Here is a 16703-nt window from a genome sequence, read left to right as displayed (position 1 = left end):
TCTAACTCAGTTCGCCATAAAGTCGTCACACGGCTTAAAGCTCGACTCGAATACGCTCGTCTAGTCTATTGCCTATATATATTTTATAGAACAGAAAGAAGAAAAGTCTTATCTTTTTAGAGGTTACAGCAGCTTAACAGCAGATAGATATCATATACAGCATCAGTAATAGGTTGAGGAGATACAGATGTAATTGACGGATTTAATTTAATAAATAAAAAAGTATATATCTAAACATTTAGCATCATCATTTTAAGTTATTCTTTGTTTGTTAGGAAAATATGTTCGTGCGTGGCTATAAATATTGGATACTATAGTTACTTGTATGTTAATTTGTAGGAATCTACTTTATCGAGTCACGGACAGACGGCTGATCCCACTTGTATATTGAATGAACTAAATCCACCCCTCAATGGCACAAGACAGATCAAACAAACAATTTAAAGGAAAATGTTTCGTGATTTAGAAATGGCATAGATATAGATATGACACAACAGCTCACTAGCTAGTGGGCGTTGGCTTTAGCCTTCAGCTGTATTGTTTAACTTCAGGTGGTTAGAAAATTAACGGAGCTAGCAAGGATGCATGCGCACACAAAACATAAATATTTAAACTTCATCGAATAACACAATCTCAGAACGTTAATATTTAAACTTCGCCGAATAACTAAATCTCGGAAAGATGGACCTTACGAGCTCAAGGTTAGGCTCGAACTCGGCTCAATCTCTATTATAACTCATCTCAAATTTGAATAGCTGGCGAGCCTCAATCTCTTCTAGTAGCCTACTGTGGAGGCCAGGAGGGTGAATTGCAGCAAACGCCCAACATACGAGCAGATAGTATTAGCTACGTGTTTATTTATTTGCATTGGCAACACCAATATCTAAAGAGAACATGAATACTAACCCCTTTTCTCCTCGTAGCACCGTCAATCTGGTCAGAGCATGTGCAAGTGCATTCCGGATAAACGAAAAAGTTTCGATCATCAGCGGACGCACTGAAAGATCTCCCCACCACTTGTCCACACCAAAAGCTCTATGTTTTTCCATCATACATTTAAAAAGTCGACAGCAACGTTGTGCATATCTGATTAGACTGGAACAACAAAAGTATCCCCTGACCAGCCTTTGTTACTCGCTGACCGTTCTTTATCCCTACACCCGAGTACTGATGCTCGTCATGACAAGCTTTACTTGCCGGCAAGAAATTCCCAGGGCATCATCCGTGTCCCGTCACGTACAATCTGATAACATGGAGCATCTTGCTGCCGTAATAAAACAGGAAATTCAACCGGGTCATTGCACGCTACAAAGTGCCGAAGCATTATATTCTCAAGTCCTTTTGACCAAAAGAAATTCAAGCACAAGAACATCTGAAAGAAACACTACAGATACAACAAATTCTTTTGAGCTTGGTGCAACGGGGCACCACTCTATAATTATTGACCGTCTCATGTACTTGTACTCTACTCCTCACTATCTGTTGCTCTTCATGAGCTCTATAAATTCACCGAAGGCTGCAAAGCACAAAAGATGAATCATAACATCAGCTCAATCGCATCAAGACTGCAGTAAACTCCACAACATGTTGTCCATATAGAAGAGTCTAGAAATGTACCTGTGTCAGAGTCATGCGGCCCTGGTGAAGACTCGGGATGGTACTGGAGAGACATAAGCTTCATTTTGGGGTACTGAAGGCCAGCACAGCTATTGTCGTTGAGATTGATGTGGGTTACTTTCACTCCTTCAGGAAGTGATTCTGGGTCAACTGCATAGTTATGGTTCTGCAGAGGATAAATTGTGGTTTAGGACAATGCAAAGCATGCAGACAGCTACGAAGCATCACAAGTAAAAAGGGATAAAAAAATAGACTCACAGATATAGATTAAAGAAAAGTAACAGCATGGATGTGACCATTCTACTAGGAGACAACCTAATTTACTAGGTGGGGGAGCCCAGTCATTTCAACCAATACCAATTTTATGTCTCAACTGATTTGTGATATTAAACTCTTAATCTAGCAGGCCATACTGGCTAAGTGGATATAGCACGATGGCCTATCAAAACAAATTTACAATTCAGTATAAAGAGTCTGAGCAACTAAAATTTACTGAAGAAAACATGAAAGAAGTGCAGCACCTCTCAACAAATATATACAGGTCATACAACAGCAGACGGTGGTCATTGCAAGAGGGATTAGCATGAACTAACAAAAAATTAACGCAAATCATTAAAGCAATGAAGATGGATGGTTTTTCAGTTACCCAAATCATTAAATCAGCCAAATAAATATGGTTGATTCTGAACAGACATGACCCATATCAAGCAGAGAAGAGGCAAGATGTAGGAACAAACCTGTGCACTTATGTCCACACGTCCACTCCGTAGATCACAAACAGGGTGATTCCCCCCATGGTGACCAAATTTCATTTTGAATGTCTTCCCACCAAGAGCCTGCCCAATCAATTGGTGGCCCATACAGATGCCAAACACAGGAACCTTCCCAATTATTTCTTGTACTGTCTTCACAGCATAGGGGACTGCAGCTGGATCTCCAGGACCATTGCTAAAAAGAACACCATCAGGCTTCAACTTAAGTACCTCAGAAGCAGGCCAATTCGCTGGAACAACAGTTATCTTGCATCCATATGATGTCAAGCGCCTCAAAATATTATGTTTGATCCCAAAATCATAAGCAACGACCTATAGAATAAAAGGAAGCCAACATCAGGTGGGAGGTATATTTTGGATGTGCAGAAAAATAGACACAGAAAGAGAGAGTGCCAATACTGACATGAAAAGTTGCACTCGACTGATCTTTATTGAAGGCCCATTCTGAATCGGTTTTGTCTGACCATTCATATGGAGCATCACATGTGACACCACTAATCAAATCAACTCCTGAACAATATTAACACAAAAGTTACTTCCATTACAACCAAGAGACAACAGCATAAACATCGTTCAGAGGTCATTTTCAGCAGTATAACAAAATAATGCTACCAAGACGTACTCAAGTATGACGAAACAATGCCAAGATGAACCAAGTCATTTCATTGAAATGGTGATAAATGTAAGTTACTCCAACAGATTCAACCAAATTTGAAAGTGGATTTTTTTTAGCTGCTCCCGTATTCTTTTCTTTTTTTCAACTCTCCTTTTCTGAGACACGTACTGAAATATTTGAAGTGATGAATTCATCGATTATATCCAATGGCACTCAGTTCAATAAAGGTCAACAGATACTATATTGCAAAGGAATTTATATAATCCTATTAGTCTGCATCTTAATCAATACCATCAATTGTTAAATACATATGATGCTAGTTCCTACTATATTATGTTGGGAAAGAGCAATCTGTCATATAGAAGCTAATAATTATGCAGTCATTTAGGGTCAGGTTTATCAAAGGAGACTGATAATGAAGCATGCTGATCGCTAAACTTTTAAAATCATATAGATAAATCAAATATGGGGATTTAAATAGAGGTAGACCACTTCTTGAAGAAAATCACTGCTTTAAGAAATCTTAACATACCAACAATTTTCCACTTCTTGGCCATTTCCAACAGCTCATCGTCTGTCAGAGATTGATCAGTACTCAAGACACCAATAAGACTACCATCTTCTCTTAACCTCCGTGTTATGGCACGTGTATCCACATCATCTGAAAAAAAAAGACAATCGAAGATGAATTTAAAGATTTATTTCATTTTAACTTTTGTGCACACGTGTGCGAGAGGTAGCGAAGAGATGTTAGCTTCTATCACTTACATATTCCCATAATGTTCCTCTTAATCAGATACTCTTCAAGTGTCTCTTTGCATCTCCAGTTGGAAGTACTACAAAGAAAAATGGCAGTTTAACAACAAGAAACAAAGGGATGTTTTCTCAAGAGTATCAACTGTAATAAAGAAAATTTTACCATATGCTTAGATTTCTTATGATTAGGCCACCAAGGAAACATTGGTTCGATTCTTCATCATCTGCAAAAGAAAACATACTTTATTTCATGTTTAATTGTTGAACATCTTATATCTTTTAAGGAAGAGTAACACACCAGGATTAACACCAGTGTTCCCAATATGGGGATTGGTCATCAGGACAAATTGACCAGCATAGCTCAGGTCCGTCAAAATTTCCTGATAGCTGCAACCACAAATATGGCACATAAAGAACTATTATTAATCTAATATAAAACAGCACTCGCATCACCAAGATAACCAAGGCCGCAGGGTTACGCATGAAATTAAAACAAACAACCACTAATTCATGCTAAAGTAATACTGTAGCAAGATAGTCTTGCAGCAGTCACATAGTAAAAGTGAAAACTCTTGTTTGATAGTACAAAGAAGTTGACGGGGGAATGATAACACTCCTACAATCCATGTGTTGACCATCCAGACAAATAAGCTTAGCCAAAATCATCTGCTGTGTAATTTGTAAATGACGTGACCATCAGCAGTATCTCAAGGCACATTTTTAATGCAAGGACTACAAGGATTCGGCCATTCATCCATAATGGTTCTGTTGCACCAAACTCTGGTGTAAATCTTTAATATTGTAGCAGTAAACAAAATAGATTGAAAAGAAGATGGAACAGAATTTTCAGCTCATTTGTTTCATACAACTATATGACTTAAGTTGCAACCTATATGTGATACACGTGCCGCTATATGAGAGAAGCTAGTCTGGTAGCAGTAACTGCAAAGTGCCGCATCAAATATCCACTTAACTCCCATCATGAGCTTGCCTGAGTGAACAGTGCGACATGACCAAGAAAGCAAACAATAATCAACTATGAAATGCAAAACATGCCACCACTCATACAAAAGTATAAAGTGTTCCTAGATGATTTACCCTGTCAATGATGTGTTGAAAACAACTTCACCAACTTGCGTTCCTGAAGCGCCAAAAGACTTGGCCTTCCACACAGAACCATCTTCCAGAACAAGGCGAGCATCACTCAGCTTCCACGGCCTCTCCACTGCACAAAGAATTCAGAAGCGTTGACAGGGAAATCACCGAGCCCCCAAATTGCACCGTTACACAATTGATGTACAGTAATACAGAATCGCGTGTAGTGCTCCACCCGACGGGTACAAACACGCTATCCGAATCAGCGAGCACAAGACAACTCACCTCCATCGTCCACCACGCTGGCACCCTTCACGCCACTGGCAACCTGCGTGGAAGAGCACAAATCAACTCAACTCCGTGGGCTGGGGGTAAGACTCCCATCAGGAGGCGAACGCATAGCGGATTCAGAATGCCACGTTAGACGGGAGCAGGGTTTTGGGGTCAGTTGGATCCATGCCACTACAATTTCACGAAGTTAGATTTCATGTTGAAATCCATGCCATTGAGTGACATGATTTTCAACGTGAAACCCAATTTCACGGAGTTGTGGTGGCATGAATCGAATTTTCCAAGGACATTTGGAGCCGCGAAGTTAAAGCTGCGGAAGCGACAATCTGGCCCCGCGCTCACCTTAGCACGGACCCGGAGGGCGCGGCTCCCGCACGGCCGGAGCCCGGCCGGAGGCGCCGCGACGGCGAGCGAGCTGGGGCTGCGGGGCGCGGCGCAGCGCGGCCGCGCGGCGGAGAGGCACCTGGACGGCGCGGGGGCCGTGGCTGGATGCGCCGCCATCGGAGAACGCGGCGCGGGGCAGGTGCGTGCTTCGCTTGGTGCCGCGCCCGCCTGACCGTGGCCCTCGCCGCCGCCGCCGACTTAGGTTTTGGTGTGTTTTTGACCCGTTGAGTCGGTTGACGGTCGTCCTTACCAGAGCCCGCTAACTGCTGGAGTCTGGAGATGGATATCGTGGACCCGTGAGCGGACCCTCAAGTTTTCTGTCGCCCAGCCCGCCACATACACGGCGTGGTGTGTGTGTGTCGGAGGCCCAAATATGAAGGCCCGGACCCCATTTCGCGGAAGCGGCGGGCGGGCGGGGCGGCCGCATTCACACGCACCAACCACTGGCGCGGCTGGCGGCTGGTAAACTGGGCTGCTGCGGCCTGCAAGTGGTTCTTTTTTTTTTTGAACGGCCTGCAAGTGGTTCTGGTTTGATAGAAATTAACCAAAATTATCGTAGTCAACTCAACGTTGACGGATACATTATCCGCCACTAGGGAACAAGGATGTTTATTTCTAAAGCTAATCCGAGTGGACATGTCACATACTGCAATACAAGTATTCGAATCCAACCAACTAGTGATGTGCAGAAATTCAAAATATTAGGTGATAATTCTTTGCACGTTACTGGAATTAAGAGATTTCAGGGACGGGGGAAGGCTGGCTTGGTTAGCTGCTCCATCCGTGGAGTCAGCAACCACGGTTCGATCCACACTTCTGCTAGAGTTGAAAGTAGCCCGACCAGGAGTACTCCTGGTGTCTATGCCTAGCGTCCTGATGTGGGGGCTACTCTAGCCTCTGAATTAAGAGATTTCCATGAATATATTATGCCATAATTTAGGTTTTCGAGTTCGTAAGGGCAATCCCAACCCAGACTCTACCATGGAGTCTAAGTTTTCTATTTATTATGTTTTGCCGATGTGACAGTATATTTATGGAAGAGAGAGGGAGAGAAATTAAGACTCTAAATTTTATTTGGACTCTAAGTCTTCATGCAAGTCAAGAATGAATGTGAGAGAGATAAGTGAGCCATATAAACCAAAATAACACACTTTTTATTGGGAAGTATAATTTATTGTGATGGAATCTTTGAGACTTAGATTCTATGAGTGGAGTCTGCATTGGGACTGCCATAACGGAAAGTTGACCCAGATGGTGAAAGTGGCGAAAGGATATCCAGCTGCTTTCGTGTAAATATACAGTCCCCTCTGCAGTTCCAATGGGAGAAAACAAACATCGAGCCCAATCCGTTAGCATCATAATTCAAACTTTCTAATAGGAGACTTTGAACAGGTCGAAGACAATTCTTCTACCAGACCCATCCTATTGCTGCGGGCAGCGAGACGCCGAGACCACGTGTGATGCGAGTGTGATGGTGTGAAGGAAGACGGCGCACGGCCTCTACGTGGAGCACGACTGACGTGTACCCGGGCCCAGGCGTCCAGCGGAGCTTCTCGCGCGCTGCGGGGCAAATGATACTGGCAACTGATACACGTCTCGAAAGTACCTCAGGGATCACAGCGAGATCGGCAGCAATCAAGCGATAGATAACTGAAAGCGGACACTGCTTCCTTCACACCAAAACGCACCCAGAAATCTGCGATCTGTACGCTGCTTCTTACAAAAAAAAAACTTGAAGCTAATGACAGGTTAAGGTACAACAAACAATACTACTCCCTTTCGTTACAAATAGTAAATCATTTTGGATTTCTAGATATATGTTTTTGTTATGTACTGTGAAACGGAGGTAGTAGCGTACAATATTGGTGTCAGCTATCAATGGTGTAGTCTCGAGGCGGAAACAAGGATGCAGTAGAGGTCTAAAGAAAAGGAATGAATAGAGATTGGTGATCTAAAAAAAGTGATGATTGCACGATAGGAAAGTATCTTTGTGCTTCGAAATACTTCTAGATTGCTCCTCCTTTTAACAAGTCTCCGTCCTCCCAACACTCTCGCATCCATGTGCCAATTCCTTTTTTTTTGCAACATATTACATGGATTAATTATCAATCTAGCCTCACTTCTTCATATTAAAGTTATCGATCAAGTTTAGCTCACGAACGTTGAAAATTGAAAAAAATGCACTCTTGGGCTAACTAGTATTTTTATTTTACTATATTTGAGCTTGAACATATTTCTTATATTTTTGCAATGATCCTAATCTCTCTAAATTATGAGGTAGGAATCTACACCTTTTTTTATCTTCGATTGTATTGTGGAAGAGGTAGGAATCTAGACCTTTTTTTTTCTCTTCGATGTATTGTGGAAGGTTTGCATTGTTGATAAATTGAACCAACAGGTAATCGTAATAGTATTTTTTTTCGAAGTGTGGTGGTAAAATATCAGTAGTAAGTTTTATAGCGATGGAAAAGCAATACCTAAATTTTCCTGAAGCCATAGCTTTACGATATGTTTAACAAATATATTTTAGTAGATCTTTGGGGTGTAAGAAAATAAAAAAGTTTAAACCTAAAACCTTAAAAGTGGAAAACATGAAAATTTTGCTGCGACTTTTTTTCATATGAATAGGGTGGTAATGGACCATGATTTTAGTGATCTCTTTACCATCTAACTTTGTTCTTATATATTTTCAGCTTAAAATTATACATTTATATTAGAGGCCGGCCTCTATAATAGAGGCCCTCTTAGATCATTTAGGCCAAATTTTAAGGCCCTAAATCTAGGACCCGATGCAATTTGTTTTGTTGATGCTAGGGCAGGGTTCACCTAACCGACCGGTCTCCGGTAACCGCCGGGCTCCAGTTCCGGTTTACCGGACCGGTTGCACCGGTTACCGGTAGAAACCGGTCAAATTCAAATTTAAATTCAAAAAAACTCAGTTCAACCGGTTTGTACCGGTATACCGACCGGTTAGACCGGTTTACTAGTCGGTTTGACCGGTTTACTGGCCGGTTTGATCGGTTTGAATTCAAATCCAAATTTAAAATCGCATGTGTAACCGGTATACCGGCCGGTTAGACTGGTTTACCGGCCGGTTTGACCGGTTTACCAAGTGGGCCTTAATGGGCCGTCTCATTTTTTCCTTTTCTTTTTGTTTTAAGTTTAAATGCCCGAAAAGTATGTTAAATGAATGAATTTTTGAGAAAATTTGACACCATTAGATTCGTCGCACCTTAAAGTATTTTTAGGATTTTTTTAGAATTTTTTTATTTTTTTGAATTCAAATTTGAATTTTGAATTTGGGTCGGTTTGGTACCGGTCCAAACCGGAACCGGACCGGACCGGTTTGACCGGTAACCGGTCAAACCGGACCGGTTCCCACCGGTAAGGGGAACCCTGGCTAAGGCTGACCACAGCGGAGGGAGCAAGAGCAAATTTGCTCCCTCCTCGTTTCCCACGCTCTCTCTGTCTACAGTGCCAAACAGTACATCTACAGTGTCAAACAGTGTATTTGCTCCTTCATTTGCTTCCTCCACTGTGAACGGTCTAAGGGTGGACCTAGCAAATTGATGGGAGCTAATGAAAGAAATAGCACAGCCTTGCTGCCTTTTGCCTTGCCTTTTGTCCTCTGCTCAAATTTTCCCCCCAAAACTCCTCTTCTTCTTGCCGAGGAAGGCAGCCCAAGCGAGCAGGCGTGCGTGCGTGCGCTGCAATGGCAGATTCTTCGGCGCCGACGCGGGTGATGATGGCGGTGAACGAGTCGTCGCTCAAGGGTTACCCGCACCCCTCCATCAGCTGCCGCACTGCCTTCGACTGGACGCTCTCCAAGCTTGTCCGCTCCAACCCTGGCGGCTTCCACTTCCTCTTCCTCCATGTCCAGGTCCCCGACGAGGACGGTACGTACATTCGCTTGCTCCCTGCCCCTGCGACATAGTCACTAGTTTGATGTGCGCGTGCTGCTCGATGAAATCGCTAGAAATGCGTCTGTCCTCTTCCGATTCGCGCGTTCGCTTTGGTGTCGATTTAGTATGTGATGTCGGCATGTCGCTGTGCGATACTGGCTCTCCAGCGGGCGCGGGTAGTTTTATTCGTGCCACGCACCCGCGGTGTTTGATGAAATGCGTGATTGTGATGTTTAATGTTGTGCTTCTGCAACCCCCACTGTTTATGTAGCCGAATGCTCGAATTGTTGCAACCCGTGTAGTTTTTTATAATAATAGTTAGTTAATTTCAGCTTCTTATGTGTTGAGCCTTTTTTCTGCTCACATCATCCAATTTGTCTGCATAGTGCTATACTGTCACTGACTGCAATACGACTAGCACTAAGTACATTTTGTGGAACTTGTTCTGTTTCAGCATTAGCCAATGCTATGGGCTCCTGAAGTAGGCTCTATATGCTTTTGTACTAGTCTGTGTCGATTGTTATTATTGGCCGTGCATCTGAAAAATGTGGGGTCTTATGATACTTTGTGTTATGGCCATTCAGCTAGGCAAATGTCAAATGGTATTGCAAACATAACCCTTTTGTGCAGGAACATGGTATTGTTTGTTTTTAGAATTATTGTGCTACTGCTTGTGCACATGTTGTTGTATTCATCTCCAATTGCATCAACATTCCTCTAAGGCTCTAACCACACTCCGCAGGCTTACATTCTGATTCTTTTTACCTCCTTTAGACCATCCCTTTGTGACCAGATCATATTCTATTTACTGGCTAGGATTTTTTTAAACCTTACATGTTACATTTCACTTATTTTGAGACATTGTACACCATGTCACTTTGCTCTGTTTCTGCTATCAAGAATTTTGTTAGCAAATCTTTACTGTTTGTCTTTTTGAGGCATGTTGCTCTTGGTTCTTGAGTGACCTATTTCCATGAACCATCTTGTCAACCCGTTTTGAGATCTATGGCTCTATGTGTTTAAAACCTGGCATGTTAGGAACTTTTTAGGGATCATGATACACTTTAGCTTATGCCAGAAACTGAAGAGAGGATTTATGCATCATGAATGTTTAGATGGCACTTTTCTTGATGTTTTAATTTCTTTGCTTTCTTTGTTCTCATGCCCTTTCTTTTGTTGTTGTTATACCATCTCTGATAGACTGCAAGATGATGCAATTCAATGATTATAATTGGTCTACAGAATACTTCTTTTGCTCATACGGGTGTTTTATGTTACAGCAAAACATAGCTGATATAATAAAGCTAGATCAAACAAATGTTGTGGTACACAGGTTCTGCTTGGGGATTTTATTAGGCTTAGGGCTCATGTAATCTGTATATTTGGTTATGATCTGTAAAAGATTCATTATGAACTTAGCGAGTTGTGGTCAATGTTGTATTAGATGAAATGATTCATATACAGCAAAGAGATCTGGCTAGAAAAATTCTGTTGTTTGTTGGAGTATTTTATTAAAATATAAGTACATAACATAGCTAAAATGGGAAAGTTGGAGCAAACTAAGTCAATAAGACTATACGAGTACTGCTTAGAGATCATTGGGCCCAGGGATCTTCTGTTGCAGTTGTTTGGAAATTAGTTGATTATTTATCCCATGAACTTAGCTTTCTTTTTGTGTTGTTCCAATAAGATTTTTTGGAACATGCATGATGCATTAGGATTAGAGGTTTTCAAACATTTTCTCGCTTATCTTTCTGTACATTGGGTTGATATTGGATACTTGCTCAAAATGTTGATATGATCACTATTTGTGTCTTAAACTCTTAATACATACCTTTATTTTTTATTTGATGTCAATCAAAAGGATTTGATGACATGGATAGCATCTATGCATCACCGGAGGACTTCCACCAAATGAAACAGAGAGACAAGATAAGAGGGCTTCACTTGCTTGAGTACTTTGTAAACAAATGCCATCAGCTAGGGGTAATTGAACTTGGATATTGCTCAGAAAAAAACTACTGATTTTCATATGTAGTTCAGGCTCCAGCTGGAAGCAGTTACCTCTTTGCTGTATAATGGTCTTTGTATCTACTTTGTATCACAGATAAAATGCGAGGCATGGATCAGACATGGGGATCCAAAGGAGGTTATCTGCAGTGAAGTGAAGAGAGTCCAGCCTGACCTTCTAGTTGTGGGAAGTAGGGGCCTTGGGCCATTTCAGAGGTAATATATGTCAGCATGATTCATTGTTTCAGCTAGATTGCACAGCATTTTATTCAGATAATAAAAAATTCTAGCGTGGTAATTCAACCTCTCACATTTTCCTGCTTCCTGTTCACTGTACTTAGGATATGCTACATTTTCCTTGTGCTTTGATTTCCAAGAATCTATGATCACTTGTGTTATTTTTGCTTGGCCACTTGATTCAATTGTAGTTACCAGGCCCAACATGATTTTTCCACACTCAGGCCTGGGGATCTGGATTGACAGGTGTTAAGGCCCGCTTGCCATCCTAGTAAACAGTAAATAAAATGTTTTAGCTTTTACAAATATATTCTGATAAGGTTTTATGGAAAATAATAATATTTGTTGGGATCTTTGCTTCTTAGATACCCAAACAGGGAGCATGAACAGTATGAAAATGACAATAAAAGTAGGCACTCAATCCTCCAGTAAATCTCTCGAAAATTCAACCTCTTACACTATGGAGAGAGGGGGCTATTTATACTCCTGGCCCTCGGCCAGATTTCCCCAAATTGCTATCTCCCAACTCATTTACAGCTCACTTACAAACGGTTTCAGGGTAAAATTATAAGGTGAGGGGTGTACAAATCCGACCTTCTCACGTATTCACGTTTTACACGCATGCCCACTCCCGACGAAGGTTCTGATGTCCTTTGTCTGGGTTGCATTCTGTGTCCAATATCCTTCGGGTGTTGAGGTCCTTCGCAGGTTCAGGTCTCCAATCTTGTGCTCCTGAGTGATCATTCGTCACCTTCGGCCTCCCGAAGGTGATCTCCCCGATGCTTCGCGGGTCTTGATCCCTGGGCTTGTGCTTCCGGGTGATCCTTCGTCACCTTCGGTCTCCCGAAGGTGAGCTCCTTGATTCTTCGCAGGTCCTGGAAGGTACCAATTATCCTTCGGACGTATTTGTCACCCAACCATCGGAGCCCTGCAGACAGGTTAGGAGATGTTTTCGAGGCCGGGATTAACCTCCGGGAGACTTCCCGAAGGCCCAATCCCCAACAGTAGCCCCTCGAGGGCGAGGTCCGAAGCCGGTGGTCCGAATCCGCGTTATTGGTAAGGATTGATCGTATCCTTCGGGAGGCTCTCGAGGGAAAAACGTCTCCCGAACCGTCGGCTGCAACGGTCGAGTTATTGGTGTGTACGTGTCAGGCTCCGATTGCGCCGCTGGAACGGGCAACTCCTCGATTTTACCGTTGGTACTGTAGTTTTCCCTTGCCTATATAAGCGGGGGGGGGGGGGGGGGGGTAAAACCTGCGCCTTCTTAAGCTCTGCTCACGCTTGTTGCTTTTGTTTTAGAGCATTTCCTCCGAAGGTTCCGTGTTGCGCGAGCTCGAGCTTTTCGTCTCTCTTTCGGTGTAAGTAGTTTGGTGGCTCATGGCTCGCACTAAGCAGACGGCGAGGTTGATCGGAGGTTAGAGTTAAGCCTTTTATCTGATTTGCCTTTCTTTGGTTTTCTGTAGATCCGGGTCAGTTCTCCGCGCAGACGCTAATCCTACTGATCGCCCCGAAGGATCCGGGTCTTCGCACCCGCCGGCCCAACAGGAACAAGCCAGTGGCAATCTATCGGGGGTTTCGGCAAGCGTTTCTGAACTGATGGCTCCCGAGAAGCGTAAGACCTTGCTCTTCGAGCCATCTGTTGTTTCTCATAGTATGATCAATTTCTACGTTTCGAAAGGATACTTTCCCGAAGGTGTGTGTCGCCCTCCTGGCCCGGAGGTTTTACCGGTGCCTGAGTCTGGAGAGGTGGTTGTGTTTAAGGATTTCTTTACCGCCGGGTTGCGCCTTCCGATGGATCCGGTTGTTTCGAAGTTGCTGGAGCCTTTCAACGTAAAACTTCACCATTTCACCCCGAACAGGATCGTAGCATTGTCCAAGTTCTTATGGGTTGCAAGGACGTTCGAGGGTGAAGTGTCAGTTGATGCCTTCTGTAGGCTTTTTCAGTTGCACTGTCAGGCTCGGAAGGTTTTCGTAGATGAAGATGATGAGGAGAGTGAGGTGCAGAATGGGTGTTGCACCTTCGTTCCTCGTAAGCCTAATAAGAAGGTGGGCTTGGAGAAGGTTGTGCTTTCCCCGGCCCAAAAGAACAAGTGGGAGGGGAATTGGCTGGAGTATTGGTTTTACGCCAAGATCGGATTTCCGGATCCCGAAGGTTCAGGCGAAGAGAGGTATCTGTTGGCTTCGGATATCGAGCCGTTTGAGCACACTTTTCAGCCTGCATACAACAAGCGTGCGCTAGGCTTTAAGCCGTGCTTGGAAGCTTTTATGACGGCCTGTCAAGTTTGCGGGGGCAGAGATGTGGTGGAAGAGTTTTTGGCCGCTGGGGTTTGGCCTTTGTCTGCTGGCTGGGCTCCCCGAGGGTTCGACCGGAAACGGTTTGCTGGAATGGAGTATGACTTGACCTCACAGATTTTTGGGCTTCAGAGGCCTGAAGGTTCGAGTGATGAGGTGATCGTGGCCGAATTGGAGCGGGAGGCTTCGGATATCCTGGGGCCTTGGAACAGGAAGGAATATCTTTCCCTGATGGAGGTTTGTAAGAGAAACCTTCGACTGAACCGGTGTTTGGCGGAGATGGGCGTGGAGTACGGCGTTCGGCCGGTGCCTGCGGGTGCGGTTCCGAGGATGACGCCTCCCGGCAATGTTGGCTCCGAGGTGGCGTCAAAGAAGTCCAAGGGCAAGGCTAAAAAAGAGGAGGTGGGGACTTCGGACGAGGGTGGTGGAGGGGGTGGTCGAGGGCGGAAACCTTCGAGCTCGAAGGTTTCGGTTGCATGGGCCAAGAGCGCTAAGAGGAAGGCGCAGGATGAGGAGGTTTCTTCGTGCGATAGCGGTACGCCCTCATTTATGGAAGAGCTCACGGGGATGGTGGGATCGTAGTTCCCGAAGGGAGGCTTTTTAGATCTCGTTATGATCTTAGCGATGAGTCCGGGACCATGCTTTTTGGTTCCGGCCGTCGGGTTGAGGTGGCGAAGGCACTGATTAATCTTCATTGTTCCCCCGAAGGTATAACGAAACGCAGGAGGATTCAGAGCCTTGTTAAGACTAGCACCAAGCCTTCGGACATTCCGAAGCCACCGGGACCGAAGCCGACGGGACCAGCGGCCGGTGCCCCTGAAGGCTCCGGCGCCGATGACGGCGGTCGCCATGCCAACTCTTGCATCGGGCGTCGAGGAGGGGGAGGTTCTTGTTGGTGAGACGCTGCTGTCACTCAGGGACGGGGATTTCCCAGGTGGGTCCTCGGCTCCACCTTCAGACAAGGAGATGGAGATGTTGGCGGGCTTGAATTTTGACGAAACTGGTAAGCTTCGTCTCTTCGTTTTTGACGAGCCGTTGTTTTGTTTTCGACCTTAGAAGTATTCTCCCTTTTTATTGCCTTTGCAGAAGTGTCTACGTCGATGAGACAGCTTTTGGCCGTGATGCACAGGCCTGGCAGAACCGGGATCCTTCCACCGGAGAGGGGTAAGTTGGCGCAAGGTTCGGTTTAGCTTTCGCTTGACTTTTGGGGTTCCCGAAGTTGACTTTGTTTTTGGTGCAGAATTTAGAGCAGCGGTGGGGGAGACGTCTACCTCCGACGCTGCCTTTATCGTGGCAGAAATGAGCAAGAAGCTTGCCTTCGCCAGCCAGGCTTTGATGCAGAAAGTTAAGGCTGATGAGGACCTTCGGGTCCAACGGGCCAACGAGAGGCTGAGCCTTGCGGAGAGACTGAAGCGGGCTGAGGCGGAGGTGCAGTCCTTGAGAGATGAGAACCGGCAGTTGAAGGGAAAATGCTCGAAGCTGGAGACAACTGCTTCGGACAATGATTAGGTTCTGGAGAGCCTTCGGAAAACTGTCGAAAATGACACTAACGAGAAGGCTGCTCTCAAAGGAAGGATCACCGAGTTGGAGGCAGTTCAATCTAAGGTGGATGAGCTAAAGCAGGTGTTCACGGAGGTCGCTGCTCGTGCCGAAGGGGTGTACCAAGAGTACAAAAAGGCTCTTGCTGCGCTTGGAGTTGAGCCTCTGCCCTTGCCCGAACCGGCCGAAGGTTCGCAAGTTATCTTTCAACTTTTGGATTGGATGATGTCTGAGTTTGAAGGGCTTGGAGAGGTGATGAGTGTTGCCAACGACAACGCGGCTTCTGTTTCCTTTGAGGGGGTTTGTTGGCAACCTCCTTCGTGCCGGTGCGGTTGACCTCACCAAGTTGCAGGAGGGCTTCCAGTATGTCCCCTATGAAGGTTTATCGGAGGAGGTGGCCAGGATTCAGGGGGTGAAGGTTGCATTCTTCGAGAGATTCTGGGAGCCTTCGGGCAAGGACGCCGTTCGGACTCTTGTAGCCGCAGCTATTGAGGTAGGGTTGGTTCAGTAGATTCTCGGTTTTTCTTCTTTCTTTTGGTTGAACTTTTCTTGTTTGTGCAGGAGCCGATTCCTGATCAACCTTCGGGGGGCAATCAGACGGCTGAAGCAGAGAGGTCTCCTTCGGGGCGTGACGCCGGCGACTCTTCGGGGGCCCAGGTTTAGAGACTAGTTTACGGGAAATTGTTTTGGGAACTTTGAAGGTTGTTTTGTAAAAATTCCCCTGCTGCAGGAAGCGAACAACATTGTGCCGTTGTTGAGTTGGGAGGCTTTCAGCCTCGCTTACCCTGGAGCCAGCGTCGTAGAGTACTTAGTTTGGTCCGGTCGTGATTTGTTGTAACCTTCGACTTTGATTGGTTCTTTTGGTGGCGAAACTTGAATTCGCGATGAATCGGTGCTTGTTTGTGTGCATCCTTCGAGGTGCTTCGTTGTGTGCATCCTTCGAGATGCTTCGTTGCTTGCGTCCTTCGAGATGCTTGTTTGTATGCATCCTTCGAGGTGCCTTTTAATGTGAGAAAAGAAAAACGTCTCCCGAGGTCTTTGGTGTTGCGAATTGTTGTTGGCCCCCTGATGAGTGAGATGCGAGGGGAATTCTGGAAAAACGTCTCCCCCCTCCCTTGCACATGACTTGTCAGGGGTCTTTGTTCGAAGTCTCTGATGAGCTTCGGGTGATATTTGTTTGAGGGCTTTAGA

At 44.8% G+C, this 16703-nt stretch overlaps 1 protein-coding gene across 1 annotated transcript; it reads right to left on the bottom strand.

The window, feature by feature from the left end:
* Nucleotides 1-1225: 1225 nt before the first annotated feature.
* Nucleotides 1226-5780, bottom strand: LOC120649728 (carbamoyl-phosphate synthase small chain, chloroplastic-like). Its single transcript, XM_039926601.1, has 11 exons — nucleotides 5491-5780; nucleotides 5143-5185; nucleotides 4861-4987; nucleotides 4061-4149; nucleotides 3926-3986; nucleotides 3775-3842; nucleotides 3539-3667; nucleotides 2794-2900; nucleotides 2355-2702; nucleotides 1618-1783; nucleotides 1226-1516 (listed from the first exon to the last, which is right to left on the bottom strand). The coding sequence occupies exons 1-11, from the start codon at nucleotides 5647-5649 to the stop codon at nucleotides 1476-1478; spliced, it is 1338 nt and encodes a 445-aa protein (XP_039782535.1). The 5' UTR covers nucleotides 5650-5780; the 3' UTR covers nucleotides 1226-1475.
* Between the last annotated feature and the right edge of the window lie 10923 nt (nucleotides 5781-16703).

The sequence above is a fragment of the Panicum virgatum genome, chromosome 1K (genome assembly GCF_016808335.1).
Source record: "Panicum virgatum strain AP13 chromosome 1K, P.virgatum_v5, whole genome shotgun sequence".
NCBI classification, from domain to species: domain Eukaryota; kingdom Viridiplantae; phylum Streptophyta; class Magnoliopsida; order Poales; family Poaceae; genus Panicum; species Panicum virgatum.
This window is presented reverse-complemented; position numbering and strand designations above follow the sequence as displayed.

Bases quoted from the DNA above. Each gene is read 5' to 3' on its own strand.
- LOC120649728 (XM_039926601.1), bottom strand. From the start codon at position 5,649: ATGGCGGCGCATCCAGCCACGGCCCCCGCGCCGTCCAGGTGCCTCTCC. The intron at 3,843-3,925 runs GTAAAATTTTCT...TTTTCTTTGTAG, and splicing joins ATAAGAAATCTAAGCATATG to TACTTCCAACTGGAGATGCA. The intron at 2,703-2,793 runs GTCAGTATTGGC...TTTATTCTATAG, and splicing joins AGTCGAGTGCAACTTTTCAT to GTCGTTGCTTATGATTTTGG.